The sequence below is a fragment of the Corylus avellana genome, chromosome ca7 (assembly GCF_901000735.1).
Source record: "Corylus avellana chromosome ca7, CavTom2PMs-1.0".
Classification (NCBI taxonomy): domain Eukaryota; kingdom Viridiplantae; phylum Streptophyta; class Magnoliopsida; order Fagales; family Betulaceae; genus Corylus; species Corylus avellana.
Window position 1 is genome coordinate 11,730,598 of NC_081547.1, and position 26,877 is coordinate 11,757,474.

At 37.5% G+C, this 26,877-nt stretch overlaps 3 protein-coding genes across 3 annotated transcripts; 2 read left to right on the top strand and 1 right to left on the bottom strand.

Moving 5' to 3' along the window:
* The first annotated feature begins 1,647 nt into the window (after positions 1–1,647).
* On the top strand, positions 1,648–2,937 carry LOC132187863 (uncharacterized). The gene has a single exon (XM_059602298.1). It carries the CDS (start codon positions 1,648–1,650, stop codon positions 2,935–2,937), a length of 1,290 nt encoding a protein of 429 aa, XP_059458281.1.
* An 11,153-nt stretch (positions 2,938–14,090) lies between these two features.
* LOC132186325 (17.4 kDa class III heat shock protein) lies at positions 14,091–15,612 on the top strand. Its single transcript, XM_059600235.1, has 3 exons — positions 14,091–14,198; positions 14,754–15,010; positions 15,186–15,612. Exons 2-3 carry the CDS (start codon positions 14,783–14,785, stop codon positions 15,441–15,443), a joined length of 486 nt encoding a protein of 161 aa, XP_059456218.1. The 5' UTR covers positions 14,091–14,198; positions 14,754–14,782; the 3' UTR covers positions 15,444–15,612.
* A 145-nt stretch (positions 15,613–15,757) lies between these two features.
* Positions 15,758–25,370, bottom strand: LOC132186324 (protein SLOW WALKER 2). The gene is made up of 16 exons (XM_059600233.1): positions 24,545–25,370; positions 23,616–23,691; positions 23,036–23,155; positions 22,890–22,965; positions 22,398–22,466; positions 22,201–22,281; positions 21,744–21,815; positions 19,954–20,046; positions 19,552–19,707; positions 19,305–19,388; positions 19,016–19,163; positions 18,260–18,345; positions 17,823–17,905; positions 17,365–17,727; positions 16,816–17,038; positions 15,758–16,641 (listed from the first exon to the last, which is right to left on the bottom strand). The coding sequence occupies exons 1-16, from the start codon at positions 25,320–25,322 to the stop codon at positions 16,003–16,005; spliced, it is 3,147 nt and encodes a 1,048-aa protein (XP_059456216.1). The 5' UTR covers positions 25,323–25,370; the 3' UTR covers positions 15,758–16,002.
* Positions 25,371–26,877: the final 1,507 nt, after the last annotated feature.

The following is a 26,877-nucleotide window of genomic DNA, read 5'->3' on the forward strand; positions in this document are numbered from 1 at the left end:
AAGTGAGGGCCGAATGGCCCATTTTGCCTGTGGGTCTGGATCCCATATGTGGGTTGGGTCGAGGAGGGCCCATGGAATGATTTGGGCGATAGTGAAAAGAGGAGGGACCCAAAGGTCCTCCCTAACCTCTAGAAGGAGAGGTGTGAAATTGAGAAACATGCCCCCATGAATGTTGCCCTTGGCCGGAGGTGCGCTGGAAGGCTCGGTGATTGTCGCGGCCACGGTGGAGATTGGGACTCCAAGCGGCGATGTTGGCGGTGGGAAACGAGTTTCATCTTGATGACGTCTGGCAATCCGAGATTCATGGGCAAGAAGATGCCCAAATAGAGTGTCAATGGAGAGAGGCCCCACACGAGTGGTGACAGAGGTCACAAATGGGTCATATTCCGAACCCAAATCGCCAAGTAGATAGGAAGTGAACTCATAATTGCTAATGAGATGACCGGCAACAGCAAGAGTGGCGATAGTATGCTTGAGTTGGTGATAATAATCTGAAACAATCAGATTTCCTTTCATGGCAATGGTGAGTTGAAGACGGAGAGTCAAGATGCGGGCTTAAGATTCTGAGGTGAATGTTTGATCAAGCGTCTTCCATAGCTCCAAGGCAGTTTTGCAGCCAAGGACCTGAGGCAACATCTCATCAGAGATAGAAGACATCAACATACTCAGGACTAATTGATCCTGGCGGAGCCATCGAATAGTGTCTGGGTCGGTGGAGACAGTGAGAGTGCCACCATGGGAGGTTGAAACTTGTGGGCTGGGTGTAGTATTGGTGCCGTCAATCAAACCACAGAGGTCGTGACCACGGAGGAAGGGTTCCACAAGGCCACGCCAAGTCATAAAATTGCCTTTGTTGAGCTTGGTGATGGATTGGGCAAAACTAGAGAGGGGAGCTACGGGAATGGGTTGCTGGGTCTAAGAGCATTCCCAGCAGCTTCCCTGTCATATTCCCTAAGTTTGAGGAACCAAACTACTTTTTGCTTTCCTATCTACAAACACTCCACAATAGCTTCCCTTTATCGTTCCCTATATTAATTAAATATTATTTTTTACTTTTCTTCATTTTTTTTATTCTTTATTTTTATACTTTTTTAATGATTCTCTTTTAACTAAACCAACCAACAACTATTTTGTCAATTTCATTCTATGATTGTCTTTTTTGTTTTCCCTTTTTTTTTTTTTTTTTGTAATGAACCAACAGCTATCTTTTTTTTTTTTTTTTGTACTGGCAATGTTTCACTGTTTTGTAGCACAGCAGTGTTTCACTCTTTTAACTGTTGGCATGGCATGGAATGACATTGCAGTGATTTTTATGACAGTTTTCACTATTTTGTAGCTGATTTTGGACCGTTGGCTGGCAGGTTTTTATAGCCAACGGTCCAAAATAGCCAGGTTTTTATAGCCAACCGTTGGCTGGCAGTGATACAGGTTTTTGTTTTTGGCAATATTTCACAGGTTTCACAGGCTTTTCTTTTTGCTGGCAGTTTAATTTTTTTTTTTTTTTGTTGTTCAACGGCTACCTCAAATGTGTATATATATATATCTTATTGTTGGTAGTTTAACATATAGCCATTATTTCTAGTTTTCATATATTTGAACCCAAATATCTCTTTCATTCATTCTTTCCCTTTTTTCTTTTTCTTATCTATGAATCATATTTTTAAACTTGATGATCTTTTATATGACTCTTCTTCAGATGATGAGTTAGAAATAATTTCAGCAATTGCTATGGCAAAAGAACGATTTGATAGCGAAAGAGGATCAATATCACGTCGTGATTCTGGTCAACGCCGCAATACTATTTGCCGTAATTCTTTGCAAGGTCAAGAAAACCTTTTCCGCGACTATTTTGCTGCATCGCCAGTTTATCCAGCCAAAAAATTTCGGAGGAGGTTTCGTATGCGTCGTGAACTTTTTATCTACATTCATGATGCAATAGTAGATCATGAGCCATATTTTCTCCAAAAAAGAAATGCTGCTGGCAAGCTTGGGCACTCTTCCCTACAAAAGATGACTGCCGCACTTAGAATGCTCGCTTATGGAGTAACGGCAGATCTTATGGATGAATACTTACGAATTGGAGAATCTACTGCAATGGAGTGTTTTAAACTATTTGTTCAAGCGGTGAATTCAAAATTTTCCACCGAGTACTTGAGGTCGCCAACCCAAGATGATGTTGCTAGATTGCTAGCAATTGGCGCAAGTCGTGGATTTCCAGGTATGTTGGGAAGCATTGATTGCATGCATTGGAAGTGGAAGAACTGTCCAAATGCTTGGAAAGGTATGTATTCTGGTCATATCCATGAACCAACTATTATTTTGGAAGCCGTGGCATCTTATGATCTTTGGATATGGCATGCATTTTTTGGGTTACCAGGGTCTCACAATGACATCAATGTGTTAGAACGGTCTTCTGTATTTACCAATCTAGCTGAAGGGCGTGCACCTCTAGTAAACTACTCACTCAATGGTCACGACTACACAATGGGATACTATCTTGCCGATGGTATATATCCTCAATGGGCAACATTCGTAAAAACAATTCATGCTCCACAAGGAAATAAAAGAAAGAATTTTGCTGCAGCTCAAGAGTCAGCAAGGAAGGATGTAGAGCGGGCATTTGGAGTACTTCAAGCGCGATTTGGTATTGTGCGTGGACCTGCACGTTTACACAAACCTGAAATGCTTAAAGAGATTATGATGGCGTGCATAATATTGCATAATATGATCGTTGAAGACGAGCGAGATTTATACCTTGGAGCAGATGACTTCGATTATGAACAAATCAATGAGATTCCACTCGAACCACCATCACATGAGCATACAGTTGAGTTTTTGGACTTCATACAAAATCATCATTGTATTAGAGATCGAGTAACTCATTCTCAACTCCAGTCGGACCTTGTCGAGCATTTATGGCAACTACATGGCCAATAAGAACTTTTGATTTTAAATTTTGTATGATTGCACTATGGCTAATTGTATTTTTTTTTTTAATACCCAGTCTATTAACAAATATATTAAAAACTACATGGCCTATAATTTCATATGATTGCATTTGCCTATTAAATGGTGAATTCGTATGATTGCACCTTCAGTTTGTCTTAGAATACATTAAAAAAAAAAATGAATGGTAATTGAAGAGTTTCCTTAAAACATAACAATTTCCTTCAGTTTAGGAGTGTTCTGTACAGCACATATGTAAGGTAGATAAAAGGCTACCAAGACTACAGCTCAAAAGTAAAAGCCATGAGGTCCCCAAGAAGTGCAAAGGCACTCTGCCGGACATCAGAAGCATCATCCGTGCAACATTGCAGAAGCAGATCGCTCAAATTACTATGTGAAACCTGCAAAAAAAAGTATTATAAGCACACATTATTAAGCATGTCAATGTACAAGCCATATCCTGTTTGTATTCTTAATATGTAGAATATCAACATTCCATTCAGAAATGTTGTATCCCAGGCTCTGCTACAGACCCACTTACAATCCACCAATACAACATTTGGACAAATTATCCATAATTAGGCACAATCAACAGTTGCCTATATGACTCACAAAAAAACAGTTGCCTATATGACTATTTATCCAATAATACTCATTCAATGGTAAAATTATTTTAAGAAAATTGCAAAGCATTATCTACCAGCATTATCTAGCAGTATTATATATAAAGCTATCAAAGACATTTAGGTATACCCAATTTTTCTGATTGAAGTTGCTCTAATAAAACAAATTTATAAAAAAAAATAAATTTAAAAAAAAAAACCAAATTCAGAACAAAAGCAACCAAAACAGGCAGCTAAGAAAGCAAACACTCTTTATTTCATATCTTTTCTTGATTAAGAAATTTCAGCAAAAGGGGAATACCAGACTCTCTATCCCACTGCCAAGACCCTCTGCAAGTCCAGAGAGAAGATCAAGAGAGCATACAATAAACTCTTTATCATATTGAACCCCTGCTAAAACAGGATCAACCTGCAATAGAAGTTCAAAGAAACAACTTGTAAAAATTACAAGCGGACCATATTTTATAGGGATCAAAGATTTTACAAGGAAAACAAAAACTTTCAATACCATGCAGATCAAAAGTGACTTTAATGCCACAACAATGACGAATATTTGAGGTTTCAAAAATTATATGGATGTGATACCAGCATGCAAACGTGCACAGGATTCTTCAACTCCCTTTTTCATTGGATGGCTGCCTATGATTATTTCCACATTTCTAGTTTCCATGACCCTTTTTTTTTTCTTTTTTTTTTCTTTTCTAACTTTTTTCTTTTTTTGGTTACACGTTTCTCTTATATGTTCCTCTCAAACATGATGGAAGATGCTTGGACACATGCATGCCAATGTTTTGATCACATGTATTGTATAATCAGAACAAGGAACAATTATCTTAGAATATCAAATGGGTAATGAGGATTTAGGTGATCCCAAATGCTACACCTTCTCATACAGAATTTCACACACTGCCTTTGCACACAAAGAAAAGCAACTTGATACATTGATTTACAAAATTACACAAATGCTACACCTTCAGTTAGAACCTCATTAGAGAAGATCTTCATACATGTAAACAACACAAGCATTCTTAGCTTTAATCAATGTGCAACAAAGAGGTCTGTGCTATTCTTACTTTCAATAGCAAAATAGTCACTGAACAAAAAGATGACAAAATCAATGACTATTTACAAAATTACATGATTAGTTCACTTAAATACAAAATAATACCCAAAGACCGATGACTATTTACTACTACGCTTCTCAATGATTTCCATTTGGAGAGATTGAATATATTCAACCTGCATTTTAGACAAGTGGCTTGTATCCATCATCATAATTTCTCTTTCTTCTTTCTTTTGTTCCCTTGCCTCTTTCCTAAGTTCAACCTCAAGCTTTTGTTTTTCAAATTCTGCTTTCTTTTGCTCCCTTTCCTCTTTCCTAAGTTCAACCTCAAGCTTTTGTTTCTCAAATTCTTCTTTCTTTTGCTCCCTTTCCTCTTTCCTAAGTTCAACCTCAAGCTTTTGTTTCTCAAATTCTTCTTTCTTTTGTTCCCTTTCCTCTTTCCTAAGTTCAACCTCAAGCTTTTGTTTCTCAATACGAATGATCTCCTCCTTTGTCGTATCGATCTCTTTCTTTCTCTCCTCATGTAATCTCTTCTTCGCTTCCGCTAATCCACTCAAAACCTCCATCACAATCTCTTTCTCTCCACAATTGTTGCTCTTTCTTTTTCTCTCTCTCTCTTTCGCAGCCTTCTTGCCTATAGGTCTCTCCAAGTCTACATGTACATCTTGATCATTGTTATCTTCCCCTAAATGTATAACATCTAGCGGATAAGAAGTACTTGTATCAAGGCATTTCCTTTTCAAATCTGATTGAGTCAACATATATTTCTTCCATTTCGGTACTGTCTTCAACATATTCCACAAATGTTCAAATTGAAATATGGCATTGTTATTCAACTCCTGGTACATAGCCTTTGACATATTGATCTAAAAGAAAATTCATAAAATGAAAATGATTAAAATCTTGAATCAAATAAATTACTAATTTACACTACTAGTAAGAAATCATTTATACCTTATCTTGCTCACCAATACCACTTTGATTCCTATGTTCAACTTGTTCTAAGTACCCACAGAATTTGTTGATGACTTTTTGGATGAAAGACCATCGATTTGATAAAGAATGTGCAGTCCGTTCTACAGTGGTTTCTTTCTTGTTCTCATTATAGTTCTCCAAAATCCTATCCCAAAATTTGGTGCTTTTTTGAGAATTCCCTTGAATTGGATCAAGGCCAGTATTGAGCCAAGCCTTTACTAGTAAAACGTCTTCTTCTATTGAGAAGTTTGTTTTTTTAGTAGTAGACTTCTTTTTAGGTTGGGGTGGATTTTCATTGTTGTATTGACGCCCCTCTTGTAAGAGCATGGTGAAGCTTTGGGTAGGAGTTTCATTGAACTCTTGCAACCCCTCTTGTGAGTCCATGAGTGCAAGTAGCTGAATGAAAAAAAAAAAAAAAAAGAACTAAAAATATCATAAATTTGGTTCCATTCATGGATCCATGTAACATTAAAGATGCAATAAATGTACACATAACATCCTAATTTGCCTTGAACCAGTCCCTTAACAATAAGGAGAATAAACTCTAAATGATATTCAAAGATGCACTTTTGGCTTGGGAAATCAAAGGGTACAAAAGCACTCAAAGACTAAGCTGTAAATTTAAATTGAAGCAACACATTATTCAATCTATGGTGCTAGCTACAATGTGGGATCTACTACCCTAATTTATTGGGTTCGATTAACAATGTAAATACACATTTAAGATGGGAGGTGTGTGGCACTTTACATATCACTGCAGATTGCAGAAAATGTAGGCTCTACAAAACTTGAGGAAGAAGAGGATATCTACCGCAACTACCCCAACAAATCCACAATGACAACAAATCTGATCTCACACCCATCTAACCTCCCCAACAATCTGACCCAAGTATATAACCAATTTCCTCAAGAAACGCTTCCAATGAACACCAAGAACCAAATATAGAAAAATAATTCATGCAGCTCTAAAGTGACAATTTCTAAAACCATCCAAATTCAGTGAACTTAGTTTTCGAATAATTCATGCAACTCTAAGAGGGGCAATCTCAAAAAATAAACAAAATTATTAATTGAACCAAATTGAAATGAAAAATAGAGACCAAATTTTCCATTTATTAAACTTAGGTATCTGCCATGACACCCAAGAGGCAAAAAAAAAAATGCTTCAATATTTGCAGAAGCACCACTAGACAAAAATTCAGTCAGGACAAATTGTCACCATATTTGAATAATCACCTCAACCACTATATATATACAAAAAATTCATCAAACATGTTCTTACAGTTCATTCATACATACATTTATATGTAAATATGAATGTGTGTTTGTGGGAAGTCAAACACAGTCTAGGTTTTACTGAAGAAACTTCTTGGCAGCCGGCCAATCAGCTTTTATGGCAGCTTGAAGGAGGGGAGCACCCTTGGCAGTTTCTAAGTAACTTTTTTTCCCCTGGAAGTTTTAAATTTTTTATTTAAAAAAAAAAAGAAAAAGAAAAGACCCAAATGTATTAATTACAACTTGTGGAAAAAAAATCATGACACTTGGATGCATTCTAAGATGTTGGATGAACTAATTTATACGTATGTGCAGCAAGTGAAATTTTGTCTTCTTCTTTTTTCCTTTGTATGTTCTTTTGATTCATTAACCTCAAGGCTCAAGCTACGATTGAGCCGAGGAGATCAATTTCTCTTCCTCTCCAAGGTTTCTCAAACCTTCTCAATAAATATAAGAATTCTATATACAAAATAATTTCAAAACATTTGATTACAGAGCAATGAACATTTAGGAGAAGACAAACCCAAATTTAGGAGAAATCAAACAAAAGGGAAGAATGAACCTTTCTTCCAATCGAAGAATGAACCTTTCTGAGTTGGACACTGGGAATAACCAAACGCACTACGCTCGCCGGAAAAGGACTGGTTCCGCTTTGCCCAGGCGCTGCCCACTCCACGACGACGGTGGCTCAACCACCGTTCTTCAGTCTCTCTCTCTCGGCTTGAACAGAACGCTCACCATTCTCTCTCAATCTCGAACTTTCTCTCTTTTTGGTCTCCTCTCTACCTTGTGTAGAACAGATGAAAGTTGAGAGGTTGAAGAAGATGGAATTTTCGCAGAGAGAGGTTGCATTGAGCGAGATGGGTGGCGTGTTGGACAGGAAAGAGAGAGCTTGCATTGAGACTTGTGCTGACAGGAGAGAGAAAGATTTATTTTTCAATTTAATAAGCCTTTGGATTGCTACAGTGGAACCCAATATATTGGGTTCCACTGTAGTATCTGATGGTTTAAGGAACCATATAGGGAATCTGCTGTGGGACGTTTTTTGCGATTTTTTAGACATATTCCTTAAACATAGGGAACAGACCCCCTTATAGGGAGTCTGCTGGGAATGCTCTAAATAGTTTGTGGGGTAGTTGGGGTGGTTTGGTGGGTGTCGATGGTGTTTGGGGTATTGGGTTGGTTTGCTGGGTGTTGATAGTGTTTGAGGTAGTTGGGGTGGTTTCGGTGGATGAAGATGCCATTGAAGAAGATGCAACAAAGGAATTTGAAAAAAGGCTTCACAGAGAAAAAAATATGACGACATGAGTTGCTCTTTCAAAGTTCTGATACCATATAGGTTTTGATATTTCAATGTAAAATGTTGTCATGTTCTTTTCATTGGTACGTACTGAATTTTTACACATGCTTTGGAGAGATTACAAAGGAAAATAATATACAACATAAATGAGGAATGATATATAAAATAAATGAGATTGCTGAAATATATTTATTGCTTTGATTTTCCTTCCTTGGAGAGCACTAGCCGTTGGGCTGATTTGATTTGCTGTAAATACTTGATTATGGTTGCCTTGTTCAGTATGTAGTCGTTCACTTGGTTTCCTTGTGAGGTTTGGTGGATTTAATGGCGGTGGTTCATTAAGATCTCTGCCATGATGTCCGGACAATGGCGAAGTTAGGATGTTGTTCTTGTACGGGCAGGACTACTAATTAGTTAATATAAAATAATATTATATTTAATACAGTTCATCCCAAAAAATCAATATAAATATTTTAATTTTTTCGAATACCTCAAAAAAAAAAAATTGCATACTCAATAATTGCTTCTAATATTTAATTATCTATCAATGATATTTTAAAAGAATATATAATTTAATTATTTGAAATTGTTTTTCAAATTTACTACTTTCTCAACCATATCTGTTGGAATCTTTACTTTGAATTTTGAAAAAATATTCTAAATTTATTTACTATTTTTTATACCATAATAAAATCATTAATGATATAACACTCCTCGTCCTCAAAATGCGGTATTCTTAGTTGCCATCTTAAAAGCAAAACTGGCGTACAACTTACAAAGAAGCTTTCTTACAGACCATGCAGTACTTTGAGTGGCTGAAATGCCACCATGGGGTGAGTTGACCCAAAAAAAATAAATAATAATAAGTAAAGGAAAGTGCGTCTTGAGACAAGAGAGGGAGATCCTGAAGTGAGAACAAGAGAGAATCATGAGAAGGGAGCACGAAATAAAGAAAGAAGCTGAGCGAGATGGAGAAAGTGATGTAAGCACAAAGAGAAGAAGAGGAAGAAAGGAGAAGGAGAAAGGAAGAAAAAGAGAAGGGGCAAGGCATAAGAAAACTAAAAAAACTACCAATTGAAATGTTTTTCTAAGATTTTTGTAGGGGCGCTCCGCCATTGCGTTCGGAACTGTCCTAGATGATGTCATGACTTTCAAGAGACCCCAAGGTGATGTCTAGGTGCCGGATGCCAGATCTCTCTTGAACACAAAACTCTAATACTTAGCAGTTCCAAGGAATTTCATCATTACGGAATTATGACATCGTGATGACGAAATGTCACAGTGAGCTTCTAGGAATTCTTCAATAGATTTCGTCATGACGAAAACTCACAGTAAGCTTCAAGGACCTCTTCAACAGATTTTGTCCTGACGGAATGGCGACGTTGTCATGGCGAAAACACAAAGTATAAAGAGCTTTATACCAAATTCTTCATGACGAGTTCATGACAAAACCTCACAGTAGCTTCAAACCCTTCCAAACCAACTTCTTCATATCGGCCTCATTAAGAAAATTTCCTTAACCCTTAATCAACTACCTTTTACTATGATTGAAATAGTGGGTGGTTATTAACCGCTTTAGCAAAAGCAGTTAGAAAAAATCGCTACACACACACACACACAAACAACGTCATTTGGTGTTTAAATATATAAAACTCTAGAAATGACGTCATATGTAGTATGGTATTACCTTAAAAACAATGCTATTTTGGTTTTTTCTAATGTTTCTTCTCTTTTTCCTTTTAATTAAGAAGCAGTTAGCGGTTAATAGCAGTTTTGGTCATAGTATTAGAGCCTACCACAAGCTGAATGGGGTCCACATTACACTTGAGAGAGGGTGTTGAGGAATAATCCAATATCGCCTATGAACAAGACCATGAGCATGTTTATAAGGAGTGGACAACCCTCTCCTATAGAATCAATCAGTTTTATGAGATAAATTAGGGTTACGAATTTCTTCTTGGTATGTTAGCGGAGGCGGTTATTCAATTTTATCAACCGCCTAGGCGGTTGCGGTTAGCGGTTTTAACCAATAACTACTAGTCGTAAGCATCTTTGCATCCTTACCTTTTACACACCAAATCCTTCATATATGAAAAGAACAATAAGACAAGTTTTGACCCAGCGTATAAGGTCAATTTATAAAACCTAATATAGATGATTAGGTATTTAGACTATGAAATGTTATATCCTAATTCTTAAATATATAATTAGAAAATAAGGTATAACTTTGAGTTCACCTAATCACATTATTATAACTTATAAGTATTAAAGTATATGTTCACATAATTATAAAAAAAAATTTTTTTGACATGTCCACACAAGAGGGGGATAGGGGATTCGAACTAGTGATCTCCGCTTCATGAGGTGTGGTCCCCAGTCGATTGAGTCATCCATTGGGGACAATTATAAATTAAGCTACCAACATAATCAAATACAATTCAGCCAATTAGATCACTTGGAAAGGAATAAAAAATAAACATAAGTGTATTTTAGAATTAAAAGTTCAAGTTCATAAGAAGATCAAAAACATATTTAATGTATTATTGATTTCAAATATTAATTAATGTTTGGGGGTTTGAGCATCAAGGTGGCCAAGGCCACCCTCAAATCCACCAGGGGTGGTGCGACCACCCCAAGTCTTGTAGTAGGTGGGCCGACCACCCACTACAATTCAACATTTTTATGTTTTTTTCTTAATAAAAAAACAAATTTAAGGGTTGAAAGAAAATTTTGGGAAAAAAAAAATGGTTTTGTTTTGAAAGGTTGCATGTTCCTTAAGGAATATCTATTCCTTTAATTTTTTAAAGGAATAGGTATTCCTCTTCATAAGGGAACTTAGGAGTAAGTCCCTACCAAATGAAAGAATAGCTATTCCAAAAGAATAGTCATTCCATTCATGGGGTGTATTATGTGAACCAAACGGAACCTTGGTTCTAGACTAGCTTTAAGGAAACTTGAGAGACTAAGAAGAAACGAAAAAACAGTAACGCCTCTCCTTCTCGGATGGTGAGTCTGAAGCCCAACCGAATTGGGTTAAGTTGAAACTCAAATCTAGATTTGAGAAAATAGGAAAACCAAAGGCAACATGTTGTGCCAAATACTACCTAAATTAATAGATAATATTTAGTATGTTTTAACTCACAAGTGCACAAGATCAAAACAATAGTATAGTGCAGCAAGTACGAGATCATTCTCACGAGAATTGGTAAATTATGTTTAGAAGTAGTTTCCTATCTAATTAAAAGATAAAATTCAATTGTCACGATTGAATTTAATAGAAATAAATAAAATAAAAGATAAACAAAAACTAAAAAGAATTAGGGTTTTGATATCCACCACTAATTATATTCAGCTAATATAACAATATGTCAATGATTTGATCATGTTATGCATATCTAATGTTTGTCAACCTAAGGGCATGGGTGTATACTCCTTAAGCTATAGATTTTCCTAAGCAACGAGTTAGGCATGGGTGTATACCCTAACTCTTTTCTTTCCTAAAGGATTTAGCATGGTATATACTAAGTTGTTCTTTAGAAAAGCATATGTTCTATGGAAATCGACAAACACATGAGGCCTAGGGCATGGGTGTATACTCCCGGTTCCCCATATTGATTAACCCAAGAATCGCGGTGTAAATTTCTTTTGTTACTTATGTTAAACCCAGGACTCGGTCATCCAAATTGATTTAACTAACTAGTCCATACCACATGTATATGTTGGTCAGACAAACACATATGAGGAATTCATGAAAGCAGGTATTAATCAAGTTAAATAGCACAACAAGATCATCACAAAGGCGCCAATATTGAAATATTAATTAAACATAACTAGGGCTTCAATCTAGCCCTAAATAAAATATAAACTACATAATAAAAATAAAAGGTGAAGAGAAGAAAAATCCAAACTCCTCTTGATTCAACCTTCAGTTCCTTTCCAGAGCTTGTGCCTCTTTTCTCCACACCCATTCCTAAAAGCTAAGAGGTCTATTTATAGGCTTTAGAAGATCTTGTCAAACTAGTAAACCAAGGAAATTCGTAGGGTTTTACTCCTATTACAAGTCGGAGTTAGAAAACCCAAATATGGAAGGCAAAAGGGCCTTGGCCGCAGCTGATGTGGCACTTGCGCGTGAGTGCGATCGATCGCAACCCGCGTGCGCTCGATCGCATGTCTGCGATCGATACTCTTCTGTGCGGCGCTCGATCGCGCGTAGCCGCATCATGCTTGTTTTCTCTAGTCGTGCACTCGATCGCAGGGAACCTGTTTCGTGCCGTGTCTTCTCTGGTACTGCGCTCGATCGCAGTGTCAGGGGGCTCCCATTTTTCCCATCTTCTCTCTTTGAGCCCAAATCTTCCAGATTTACTTCATTTTCTTCCAAAAGCCTACAAAAGTGTGGAAAACACAAAAATGAATTAAAATGACCTAATTAACTAAAACCAAAGGATTAAAACATGCAAGTTAAAGGCTAAAAATATGAATATTTTGGCACTTAACACAACAACTTCGGCTGAGATGAGAGACAACTAGATGGCGCGTGGGATCCACACATGGGCAAGTGAAGACCACATCCAGGCGCTTTAGGGCAATTAGCTGGCGTCTGAGCCCAGAGGGAGGTGTTGGAGAGTGGAGAGGCCGAGGGAGATAGCGATGTGGCACATAGGCGATGCTGGAAAACTGAGGAGAAAATATCTAGCCTGTAAAAATCAAGATATAGAATCCAAATTTGACAAGAGAGCAAATAACCGGGGTGAAGCAAAGTGAAGGCTAAGGATCGAGGTCGAAAGTGGTGCAGCAACAAGATTAGGATACTGGAGAAGCAAATGCCAAACTAAAAGAAGAAGAGAAACATGTAGAAAGCACAAAGAAAAAGGAAGGAAAAAGAGGGAAGGGAGGAGGGAGGAAAAACGAAGCATTCCTTTTCCCTGTAAATATCAGATAAGGTAATGGAAAGCTTCTAAACTAGATAGATAGATCTAGAGAGAACTCTAAGGACCTATTTGTGATTGCGTTTGAATGGCCAAAAAGTGTTTTTAGCACTCAAAAAATCTGTTTGAAGAAAAAAATACTCGTTTGGTAGAGAAATTAAAAGCATTTTTAAGGGTCCAAAATGCCTAAAAATGATCAAAAAAAACACTTTTTTGGCAGAAGCTTAAAAATGAAAATTTTGCCAAAAAGCTCTTTTTGACTTAAAAGCTCTATTTCTCAAACACATTTCCAAACAGACTTTAAGGGATTGAGTTAGAACATGTTTGAGATTGCATTAGAGAACTTAAAAAGTACTTTTAGTACCTAAAAAGTTATGTCAAATAAAAAACTGACATGTTTGGTTAAAAACTCTAAAAGTATTTCTTTGACTTTTTTTTACTTTAAAAATTGTCAAAACGTACTTTTGGCAAACAATTAAAAATGAAGCTTACCAAAATTTTTTTTTTTTTATTTAAAAGCTCTATTTCTCAAATACAATCTTAAAATGCTTAAAGAGCTTAAAAAGTATTTTTAGTACCTAAAAAAGTATACCGAACAAAAAGTTGACTTGTTTGGTAAAAATTTTAAATGCACTTTTAGAGAAAAGCTTAAAAATAAAAGAAAATTCTAAAAAAAATTCCTTTTGACTTTAAAAAGCCTATTTCTCAACATAATTTTAAGCATGCTCTACATAGAATGGAAAGTGGTATTGAACATTGAGACTATGTGATTCTGTGAATGATCATAACCAACCACATTCCATCAAAAAATAAATAAATAACCAACCACATTATACACGACACATGGATGGATGGCTAATTGGACGAACCCACGTCAACAACTACACGTGTAAGCACGAGTTCGATACGGGTGTCCGTATCGAACTTTCCTCTCCCTTCGCTTTTCTGCTATTTAAGCATTCCCACATTTTCTCGGGAAACAATCAGCTGCTTGACTCGTTTAACTTTCTTTGCAATATATTCCTCTTCTCAAAACTCTCTCTCTCGCGCTTTTAGCGCGCTAATCCGGAAGACCATTTAGGCCTTAACAGGTTGGTAATTGGGGTTCCTTTTTATTTTCTTTTGAGGGTTCAATAGTTTTTGTTCCTCACTTTCTCGGGAAACGAACGTGGTTAACTATTTTCTTGTCTTTAATATTGGGTTTAGTCTAGTGGTCCTTCAATTGGGTAAGATTTGTTTAATTTAGTCGCTTCCTTTTGGCGGGTCAGTTTAGCCACTTGTAGCTATTTTCCTTCACTCTTCTCAAATTTTCACTAGAAACAAACAGAGTACTAGCTTCTTGAGCTTGAAGACATACTACTTAAGTCCTAAACATTTCTGGGTCAGCATGATTGCTATGCGTGCACCCTTCACTTGTACGCATTTTGCTTCACTTTCTCTTATCTCTCTGATCTTTTTCCCACGAAACAAACAGAGCATGAGCTACAGAATTTGAGGAAAATCCCAAATTTCCTTAGATGGTCAACGTGTATTTCTTCTTGTCTCCACAGTTTAGCGCTAAAAGGCCATTTCGTAATTCTTGGTTAAGGCTCTTGATTGTTGTTTGGTCGCTAAATGTACATCACTGTGTTTGTTAACTTGTGCAGAGCATTTTGTGGGTTGCAGAGAAGTGAAAATGAGCCGTGTTGTTGCGGATTCGAACGCGTTCGGTGGAGACTTGGCTTCGGCGGTGGGCCACCTGTTCAATTTCCCGGGGAGCGTCGAGAAATTCATGTTTCCTTCGCGGGCACACCAGGCCAATGAGAACAGCGGCATATCGGGCATTCCGGTTGATATTTTGGACACCCCCAAGGAGTACATTTTCTACATGGACTTCCCCGGTGTGTCCAAGTCTGATATTCAGGTCCCAATTTCTTTCCCACCTTCCCCATGTTGTTGTGTTTGTTTTTTTTGTGTATGTATTGTAATACAATGACTCTGTTTTGGTGAAGTTGAACCAAAACAGACACTTTGGAAGAAATTTTCAGCCTGTGCCTTCTTGATGAAATGTTTGCTGTGCATTGATGAATTCATTGCAGGTGACTGTGGAAGATGAGAACACTCTGGTGATCCGTAGTGGTGGGAAGAGAAAACGTGAAGATGGTGAGGAGGAAGGGTGCAAGTACCTCAGGCTTGAGAGGAGGGCAACCCAGAAGGTCTTGAGAAAGTTCCGGTTGCCTGAAAATGCCAATGCTTCTGCCGTCACAGCCAAGTGCGAAAATGGGGTTTTAACTTTGGTTGTTGGGAAGCTTCCTCCACCGGCCAAGGCCAAAACTGTTGAAGTTACCATTTCCTGAAGGAGATTTGGGGTTCATGGAGGGGAAGACAGAGCCGGAATGATGAGTTTGTGGATTTCTATTAAGTGTCAGCAACATGCTTTGTATAGTTGCTAGTTTAGGTTGTTGACTTGAGGAAGCAATTGAGTATCTCTAAAGAAAAAAGAAAATGGGCTTTTTTCCTCCTAAACTTTACTAAGGGGCATGTGTTTTTCACATATAGAGGCTGTTTTGTTTTGTAAGAATTATCTTACAAACCACCATATCAATCCCACAAAAAAGAATGAAAGTTTGAAGTATCTAGCAAAGAAGAAAGAATAAATAAACTCTGATAATTTAACGCAAACCACCGTCTACCACTTCTTATAATACAAATGTCAAAAAGCAAAGGCCTTGGAGCTAATTTGCACGCTCAACCTTTGGTGAGTCTGCTCAATAATAAAATAAAAATGCATTTTTAACACAAAAATGGTACAGGGTACTTGGTTGCCATTCATAGTCATGCCGGTAATTAATGCAGACTCATTAGATTATGTTCTCTTTCAGACAAAGGATTGTGAATGAGCTGTCAAGGTTCATCTCAGTCAGATGACTTCCTTTTCTTTCGTGATTTGGATGGCTTCCTTTTTGTAGATTGCTCTTTAGCAGGACCATCCTCATTTAACAAATGCTCATAATCTTCAAGACTTGCAAACGGGGATGCTGCAGCCTTTCCACCAGATTTCCGTTTTCTTTTCTTTTGTTGAAATATCTCGTCCTCGGCCTCATCATCAATACCATCATCTGCATCACCTGTATCAATGTCAACATCTTCATCACTCAAATCAGCAGCAGCAGCAGTATCAAAATCTTCTCCATCGGCAACATCTGAGGGCGCATCCGTTTCTGCATCACTGACATTACCGACCAAGTCTTCGTCATCTTCATTGGCAACTTGGTCCAAATCATCATAATCATAGTCACCATCTGCCTCAAAGGAAAGATTAGTGGAGTCCAACATATTCTCAATTTCTTCATTATCACTCTCATCACCACCGTCCACTCCATACAAGTCTTCCCCAGGCTCTTCCTCTGCTGCTTTCTTCTTCTTCTTCTTTGGTTTCTTTGAAGAATTCATTTTATTCACATAAAATTTGTGAAAGACTAGATCTTCGGGAGGTACATCAACTTCAGCCAATGAGAGAATCTCCGGCCCAATTAAAAGGTTATTCATGTCAAGCTGGGAAAACAAAAGTAAATCAGCAACACAATTAATTGGCTTGATAGTTTGTCACTAAAACTGATTCCATCAGTCAAGAGCAAGGTACAAGAACTTCACACGTTAGGGAAGGGAAAGTAAAGACTTCTAAAGCAAAATAGTTTGTGGTCTAGAAAGTTCAGTATGAAAGCTGACCTTCCTGGCAGGTTCAATTTGAGAACCACCATGCCATGTGCTTGCCTTTGCTTTCTTCTCCATGAGCTTGTCTAGAAAAGCAGTAAGTGATAGGTCATTCAATGGGTTTCCGTTGTAGACGATGTTGGCCCCAGAAAGAAGGGTCTTAGCCATGGTAGAGACTGATGGATGTACATGAGAAGCAAGAACCACCAGCTCCCACCAGCTTATTCGATCCGCATTGCTGAAAGTGCATCAAAAATTAAAGAAGAGAACAAAAGAATCAAGGTGCTATTGGATATACAGTAAAACAAAATGCCCTGGAAAAAAATGATAACACAACCAAAAAGGTTGTTCCTGCAGCAGACTTGTTCAATCTTCCTCAATGATCAAAATAACTTCTATGCAATGACTAGATTGATGGTATAATTTGCATGGTTAGTGGAAAACTACTTATGATCTGGGTTTCTGTTGCGAAAGTATTGATGTTGTCTTTCATTGCCCGTGTAAATGTGTTGCGAGCATTGGAGAGTAGGAACCATCTAAAATAAGCTAGAATAGATGACTGACCAATAAGAGGGCTCTCTATGCTGCGGATTGTACCCTCCAGGCAGCAAAGACTTCTTAGAAGATGCTTGAGGTTGCTGCTCATTATGATCAGATACAGTCATGGATTCCCCAAGATCTTTTGAGTCATTTCTCATGAGCAATTCCTCAGCTTCATCTGAAACATCATCTTCAGAATTAGAAGGTGGAGATTCATCTTCATCTTCTGAAGATTCATTGCCAGAGTCAGCAGCATCACTGCTGCCAACCAGCCTGCCATTATTTTCTTCTTTCTTTGATGTAGTGCTCAATACATCGTCAGTTTCTACAACATCTTCAAAATGTTCAAGTTCTTCATCAATTGACTCATTCTGAAGCACCATGTTCCTGCACGGTGATGGAACTCTTAATTGAAAGAAAGAAAAAAAATTATATATATATATATATATGGGTCCAAGTCAACTCACAAAAAGCTGTCTTACCATAAGGGTGGCCTAGCTTTAAAAACTTCAGAGAGGAGAAAGAGGCATCCACACGCATATTGAGGCGGCTGCTGAAGTGCAACCTGTTGATGCATTTGCATATGTAACCGTTGTCAAGGTGCAGGACAAGCAGAGCCATATATCCTTAATTGAGAGACACAATACCCGTTTCCCTCAAGTATATTATAATTTGAGACTACTAAAAGCTAAAAAATATGCACAAGGAAAGTCCAATCCCCTGCTTTGTAACTAACAATATGTCTTCCTCTTTCTTCATGGCATCAAAAGAGCATAAATGCATGCAATTTAAAGGTGAGATTTATATTGCTGTGGTACTTTACCACAGGAAGTACATAAGAACTATCCATCTAGATTGCTTTGTTCAACATCTGCTAAATAAGGGTCCAAGCAGAGCAAGAATGCAGTTCATTACTAACCTGCAGCACACGCTTTGCAAAGGCGGCTACACGCTTCAAATTTACATCACTTTTCATTGCTCTGAGAAGAAGCCCAATAAACATTTCTGCCTGAAAAACAAGCCAGGTAAAGATGAAAACATGGGAGCAAGTCAAAATAGCAGCACACTAAAGGGTCACTCTACCCTTGCTAATGTATGGCACAAGTCAGTTTGGAAGAATGATGGCGATATATTAAGACCCTTATGCTAATGCCTTTATTTTTTATTTTTGATAGGTAACCTTTATAGTAATATTAACATCCATTCATGACAATTTAGGTATCTACAAGCTCAGAGATTGTCTGCCACATTGTCAATGATCAAGTCGTTTCCTGCAAACCAAATTGGAATTCAAATACTTTTTTTGTAAGTAATTCAATCTCATTAAAAAAGCGCATAAATTTCTTTTAAATTATGAAGAGAATGGAGTAGGGGAGTTGGAGGGGAGTGACCCATTGTCAATCATTCAGTGGGTCACTCCCCTCCAAATAATGTTATCATAAAACCCCCAAAAAAGTTAAAAGATAATAATCATAATAAGAAGAGGATGACGAAGAGAATAACCCAGCACCAGATAGATAGAAGATCATGCTTATGAACTCTTAGAAATGGAATGTGTGTATGTACAATCAAACAAAAATGAACCATGTCAACTACACTCCATTATTGATTTAAGACTTTCACATATTTCATCATACAGCAAAAGGAACTGCACAATAAAATGAACCAAATTTACTTGCCTTTGAAGAATTCAGAGCAGCTGGAAGTCGAAGTTTGTCATACAAGGCACGGTAAAACCGGTCACTAACAATCTGATTCTTAGAAGAGATCTTATCAAGAAGCATTAGTGCTTGAACTCCTACATTGAAATTCTTCGAATGAACCTGCATTGGTGAAAGATTTATATTGACATCCAAGCATATATGATAAAGGCACTGTTGGACAATGAACTGCCATATTACATCATAAAACAAAGTTTGCTCTCACCCTTATTGCAATAAATTGACATCAAACGTTACACTTACCAATTTGAAGAGCATTGATGTTTGGACCTCAATAATGTCATCAGCCTCATTGCTCAAGACAAAAGGAAATGCTCTATTAACTCCCTGTGAGGATGCAAGAGAGGAAAAGCAGAAGTAATTAGTAAAGACTCAGAGCAAGCTTTTTCAAAAAGCCTGAAAATTAAAACATAGCTACAACTATTGGAAAGCTAACAAAAATATCCTATATAGAGTAACTTCAACATAGAATGAATAAGCTTATACTGACAGTTAGAAGAGCCGATAAAAGTCGGGAATCCAATTCAACATGAGTTTCAGATGAACTTTTCACTTTGCTATCCTTACGAGAACCATAAGCTTTTTCATTTAGAGCTTTTCCACTTTTATCCTTCTTTTGATCAGCATCAGCCTCGGTACTTAGAACCTGAAATTGTGAATCGTAAATATTAGGTTCTTCTAGCATTCTCATCAAGTCAGAAGGATAACCCAATATTGAAGTAAAGGAAGTCGGTGTCTAACAAAAAATCCTTGGTTAGTAAGAGATAATGTCTTGATATACATCTTTATATTTACAATAATAAGGATGAAAGTGTATAGAGAATGTGTAAATTTCATTTAAATATTAAAGGAGACATAGGTATTATAAATGATACAAATCAACAATGAATACCTTGAAAAGTGCAAAATATACATCTATTAAACGTTTTGCCACATTTGGTCCATCCCCTTTATGACTAAGTCGAACTTGGCTTAAAAAGTTAACCTACATTTGCACAAGACAGGTCAGTAAGATTCACAGGTTAAAACAAATGAAAATGAATGGGGGCAGCATATGATCAGTAAAAAAAACTTAACCAAAAAAATATAGATAAGGAGAATTGGGTAGTATGGAAGTTGACTTACAAAACCATTTAGTGGAAAAATCGAAATCCAGGTTATTGGAACCAGTTACAGTATATGTATAGAGGTAGTTTCAGTAAAGGAAAACAAATGGTAGACTACAAGAAATGCCATGTTCTCTGCTCTTATGATTCCAAATAAGAAAGACTCGTACTAGATGTGTATGATACAGAAAAATTAATTAAGAAAGAATAGGGATAGTATATTGAAGTTAAAGCTCAGAACTACATAGATGAGTAGAGTCAGCAAAACAAATGTGCAGAGGCGATTTCAGTACAGAAAGACAAATGGCAGAAAAGCACACATATAGGAGAAATGCTATGGGTGAACAGAAAAGTACAAAGAGAAGCTTACGGACGGACATGGCAATGACGTGGCATTGCCACTTTATAAAAAGGAACACGCTCAACGCATTAGAACTTTTCTATTTGACCCCTAAAGAAAGTAGGAATGGCAAAACCCCACTGCACCTCAAAAGAGTTTTAGATTACGTGAAGAAAGAAAGAAAGAAAGAGAGTAGATGAGTTGGGCAGGAGCACCAGATTTCTTCTACAGAGAGGCGTTATGTTGCTCACTCCACCTTCAAGGTACTTTTTCATTCCTTTATGCCTTCCTTTCCCTCTTCATTTTACTAATCTAAGTCTGTCTCTTTCTCTGTGCGTATGAAACAGCTGCTTCAGATGCAGAAGCAATAAAATTGATTACACCTGGTTCATCCATTTCGACCTTGGCTCACCCCTAGTGCTTGCCTTCAGGTATTAAACCTTTTTCTTATGATGGGTTTAGGTATTAAACCTAAACCCATTTAGTGCCTACCGACCGCAATCGAACTGTCACAGACCGACAACCGACTTCCAGTAGTCAATAGGCAGAATAAAAATATTGTTTCGACTTCGGTTCGGTTTGGTAGACGGTAGAAAGAAGAAAAAAAAACAATTGTTGGTTAACCGACTTAACTGATTTTTCAAATGAATTTTGAATTTTATCTAGTAGGTTTCCTTATTGTTTTGTCCTGCTGATTTGTGTAGTTGTCCTTTTGGTCTGTGTTCCATTGATTTACTTTTTTCTTTTCATTTATAAAGCATATGCTTTATTGATTCTGTAGTTACAAGGAAGTCGATAAATCTTAAAATAAAAACTTTGTAACTGACAATTAACCGACCACCTATTAACCAACTAACTAAAAAAGTCGAAACTATTCATTGTCGGTATGAAGTCAGTTAATTAATTGACTTAATCGACTTTCATGTTTCGGTAGACGAAAATGCCTACCGACACCGACCAAACCGATACCCACCCCTACAAGTTTGCTCCAAAGTACATGGTAGAGATTCAAATTATCATAACATTTTGGTCAAGTCCCTATTAAATTGGGCAGGGGCTTTTACTTTTTCCCATTTTTCTACTTCGTTTCAGTTTGTGGAATTTTGTTCTTTTCGCCTTTAGTAGGGTCTTTCTTTGTATACATCTTGTATACTAGAATTGCGCTCCTTTGCGCTTTTCAATGAAATGAATTAATTATCAAAAAAAAATTATCAGAAATATAATGAAAGGCCATACAGCATGGTACTTGGCTCGTAATCCTAAATGCGGCCGAAAGAGGAAAGAATCCACCTCGTCAATCACCACAACCTGTAAAAAGGAGGTCACTAATTAGATGAAATCACATCCAAAATAGCAGCTATGAATCTTAGCAAGTGCACCCAAAAGGCCATAAAATTTTCTATTATTTCTTCCATTTTCTGGTGTTTTGCAAGTGCAGCCCCAAGGGGGGGAGTAGGATTCCTAATGACAAATGGACCATGTAATAATATGACATATCTTACTATATTTGACATATGACCTGGGTTTATGCTCCCAACTTAGAATGCAATGTCCAATAGTCCAACTCTTGTGAAGTTTAAGCATGTATGTGTTATTGGTTAAAATAAGACAGCTAAAGCAGTTTACAAAAACATAAGCCTTCACATCATACATAAAGCAAACAATTATAAGTAACTACACTAGATAGTCATACCTTCATATTGGGATGGTCAGACAAAAGGTTCGCTAAGTGAAAGTCAGCATTGGATGCACCCTTGTTTTCAGGATCTCCCAGCTGTAGGTAATCCAGTAATTGAAGCAGACAAGAAACCAGGTTAAAAAGTTGCAGCAACTTCTATTGATTAGCTTCAAAAAGGAAATAATTCAATATATGATGTTTCCAACTCTTACTTTGTTAACTAACGCAGAGAGCAACCTCCGCTCTTGCTCCGATTTATTCTTCAGCAGCCCATACATTGTCTGAAAAATATGCCTTAGATGTCACCACCAGCTTTGGCTAAACATCAATATAGAATCTAAGTTCTAATCCACAATTTGTATTATAGATTTTAATCTCTCACATATACTACTTACAACTCCCAAACCTAGCATTATTCGATTTCAGTTTATGCCCTTCAATGTCATATATAGTGAATCAAAAGTACCTAACATTGAAGCTTATTGAGTAACTTAAATAGCTGTCTGAATTCTTAAAACCACACCTCCAAGTTTCAAAAACACCTATGCAAAGTGCTTTCAAGAGGAGAAAATATATAATCAGGTAAAGCTTTTCAGTTGGTGATCTTTAAAAGTGATTAATAAATGCTTGTGAGCAAGACAATGGATAGTCACAGAAAGACAAGAAAAACACAGCTAAGAGCAGATATAAATGACTGGACTAACCTTCAATGCCTTATTTTTTAGTGCAGGCAACATATCTCTTGATGCTTCCTCAAGTGCAAAAATAAAGTTTTCATACCTGCAAAAAATTGTTTATTCATGTAGAACAAGAAGCAGTGCTCATTTAATAAAACAGATATAACACGTACCTCTGCTTCAAGCATTCCTCCCAATACCAGAAAAGTAAAAGGGAATAACCATCCTTCGTCTCAGGAAGATTATCCAATGGTCGCTGCAAGAGGCTCTTCAACTTATGATCAGGTAGTAAACTGGTAAGAGAAAATATTAGAGATAAACCGGTGCAGCAAAGAAGCATGCAATTCACGAATATGCAAAGTAGACAATTATTGAATGACAGTTATAATACAAACAGAATTATTGAAGCCAATGAAATTCTAGACTGAAAGTGGACCCGCTTCTTTCTTATTGCCAGATCATTTGGCATGATGCTGCCAAGCTAGGAATGGATAACTTCTCATAAACTAAATTGACCATTAAACTAATGAGACTCTAAAGTCATAGCTCAAAAAAGAGAAAGAGAGAGAGATTCTAAAGTAATAGGGTACAATTAAAAGATACTAAACACTGATCAAAGTGAATGCACTTCATACAATTCTTCTGCCTCAAGAGGGCATTAAGCAACTACAACTGGTTAGTCACTTCCCATGTTATTAGATGTCATGAAAATACATAGAGAGAGAGAGAGAGAGAGAGAGAGAGAGAGAGAACCTTGAAATAAACAGTTCTTTCAGTGCTTCAAAACCTGTCAATGCATGGCGCTTCCCAACTTTTGACGCTACCATCCCTGAAACAAATAATCCATTCTATTAAAAGCCAACTCAATGACAGAACATAGTAAGGCCAATAATAGAAGTAATGCACATCCAACATCCTTGAAAAACAATAAGCATTCAGATGCATAGCATTTGACCCAATTAGCTCACCTTTTCTGGCTTCATCATATTTTTGAAAGCCACAGTAAAATGCAATATATGCCAATGCCAGCAAACTAGGGTTACTATTACTTTTGCCCATTAGCAGATGTATCCATAATGATAACAATGAATGAGTAAAGAATCCGTATTGAAGTAGCATCTAGAGTTAGGTCATAGAAAAACTGAGATCTTAACGGTCATCTAACAGTGCTTTCACTAACAAAGATTCCATGGAAAGAAGGATATATCTTTTAGGAAGTGTTTCGATGGGAGCTAACCATATTGGTGATTGACAACCAAGCTGAGAAACACATATCAGTACAAAAATTGCTTAGAAACCAGTAAACGCTACTGTCTGGCATCCCAATCCCAGTATATCTGAAAGAAACAAAGACCAAGGAGGAGTGCGAACATTTCATAACCCTTTCATAGATTCATCAATCACTAGACAAAGTTATAATTCACTTCAGTTCTATCTTATTGGGACATTCTTTACAACTTCAAAATAATACTAAGTTGCATAAATTTTAAAAGCCTACAAAATTTCTCAACCATTTTCTTATTCACAAGCTAAATTAAACCTTCCTATTGAATCACCACGTTTCAGCATCAAGACTAAAGTTAGACAAACCGGCGTTACATTTCAAACTAACAACTGAAAACCCCCAACTCAAATGTACAAATCATTAATTGCAAAATTTTCATTTCCAGAAGCAAATTTACCCAAAAGCGCATCGAGTGACCGCAAATTGGCAATGGGATTATCCCCCACCATAACCGAAAAAGCCGACACCTTATCTGTCGCAGTACCAGACCTTTGAGTGGCTACCAGCATTTTAATATCCCCACTCTGTCCTCTCGATGCCTCGTAATCCTTCGCATACTGCACCATCAACCGCTCCCCAAGCTCCCTCTTCTTCTCCACCACAGCCTTCCATTGCTCCACGTTCCTCACCTCCGCTCTCTTCCCCTCTCCAACCACTTTGGCTTCCAATTCCGCAGCATCCACATACCACACTCCTAACCCATTAGCTTTCATCAGTGGCAGCTTTGGTAAATTCTTGAATTTATCAAAACCCTTTTGCTTCTCGTTACTATCCAATGCAAGTATAGGTGATTTAGGCTTGGGTTTCTCATTGTTGTTGAAGCTCTGGTCCTTTGGCTTCTGGGTATTCTTATTTCTATCATTGGAATTGAAATTCTGGGTCCTTGGCTTCTGGTTCCGCTTGGATTTTGGTTTTTCAAACCCCTTAGGCTTGGAATTTTCATCGTTTTCGATTGTATTGTCGGTTTTCTTGGTCTTTGGCTTGTGAGGTTCTGTGGGTTTTGGTTTGAGACGACCTGTTTTGCGAAAATCGGAATCGTTGAAGCCAGAGTAGGACGAAGATGGGAGAGAGGATGAGAGGCCCAGAGAGGAAGCGAAGGAGGCAACGTCGGATCTTAGAGTGTCTACGTCCTCTGTGGCTTTCGAAGGTTTGTTCTTCGATGACGAAACAGCCATTGTTGCATATGGAGCTCTGAGAAAGGTTGACAGGGTTTAAGGTTTTGAGCGGAGGGTTGGATGTAAGGGGATTTAGGGTTAAAAATCTGCTGACAAAGAAGACCGCGTGTCAGGCAGTGATACGCGGAAATGAATGCCGTTTTGATAAAACGGAGCGTTTAAGCTAAGAATGCTATAAACGTGTGTTGGGCTGGGCTGTTAATTTGGAGCTGTGCGAACCCTAGCCCGAGGCCTTTCTACTCAATAGCAGTCGGAGAGCCATTGGGAAATCAAAGAGCACCTAATGGAAATAAAAAGGAAAAAACTATAAAGGGAAGACACTCAACTATCTGTCGTTTTTTTTTTTTCTTTTTTCTTTTTTCTTTAAAAATAAATAAATAACATCGCTTCTTCGTTAATCAAAACCAAGCTGAAGCAATTTGCTTTGCTTGAACAATATCACAGATACAGTCGAGTATCTCGTCCATCCAAATTTGATCTATGACACTTATAGTAGCTAATTTCACTAATAGATGGGCTACAACATTTATATTCGGTCGTACATGGTTAGGTTTCTAATTTGATAGAGAATTCAAAATCAATTTAGCATCCTCTATGAGTTGACCATACCTACTTCCATTATGCTCCTCATTTCATAGCATCATGATAATTGTCTGTACATCGCCTTCTAGAATTACATTGTTCACTTCTATTTCTTTGCAAATTGGGCTGCATGGACCATGACCATCACCTCAGCAGTGGTCGGATCTAAACATCCCCTGTGCGTGAAGCTCCTTGCTGTAATGGCCTTGCCCTCATTATCTCTGAGAATTAAACCCCCTCCCATCATATCATTTTTGGCATCAATGGTTGCATCACAATTGATTTTGTACCACCCTTGAGAAGGTCTCGTCCACTTTTGAATCGCCTCCTCACTGTTGGTATCTTCCACAATCTTCAGTGCATTACACCGCATGAACTCCTCCATAGCCATAGACGCCATCCTGCCCACTTCATTTGGAGGAGTGAAATAACCTTCATGTATCCACCTATTTCTGCGAAACCAAATTTTCCTTGCGGTTTCCACAAAATAGTGAATTCTTCTCTCTTACTTTTTTGATATATTCCCTCTGCCAACAACAAAAAATCAGAGGATTGTGGGATAAATTTCTAAAATATACGTGATTCCCCACTCTATACATCCATCGAAGATGAGCAAGCCCATAGTATAAGGGATGTAGTTTCAACTTCTAGGCCACATATCAGACACATGGGATCAATAGCAATTTTCTTTCAAACTAGATTGTCTCTTATTGGCAATAAATTGTGACAGGCTCGCCACATGAAGTTCTTACTCGCATTTGCAAGTTTTAAACCCCATATACCTTGCCAAATAGGACTGTCTCTATGCCGGCTTGAACTCTCAGCCCTTGAGCTCGTGGTAAGCTCCTTCGCAAGGTGGTAGGCACTCCTAACTGTGAAGATTCCCGAGGTCATTCTCCTCCAAATTTTCATATCTCGTTGAGAGGTACCCCTAATCGGTATAGTTTGAATTAAATTTACCTCCTCTTGTATG

Coding starts and splice junctions, on each gene's coding strand:
- LOC132186324 (XM_059600233.1), bottom strand. CDS start 25,322: ATGGCTGTTTCGTCATCGAAGAACAAACCTTCGAAAGCCACAGAGGAC. Junction 17,906..18,259: donor TTGCAAAGCGTGTGCTGCAG/GTTAGTAATGAA, acceptor ATGCATCAACAG/GTTGCACTTCAGCAGCCGCC. Junction 16,642..16,815: donor AAATTGAACCTGCCAGGAAG/GTCAGCTTTCAT, acceptor TTGTTTTCCCAG/CTTGACATGAATAACCTTTT.
- LOC132187863 (XM_059602298.1), top strand. CDS start 1,648: ATGAATCATATTTTTAAACTTGATGATCTTTTATATGACTCTTCTTCA.
- LOC132186325 (XM_059600235.1), top strand. CDS start 14,783: ATGAGCCGTGTTGTTGCGGATTCGAACGCGTTCGGTGGAGACTTGGCT. Junction 15,011..15,185: donor TGTCCAAGTCTGATATTCAG/GTCCCAATTTCT, acceptor AATTCATTGCAG/GTGACTGTGGAAGATGAGAA.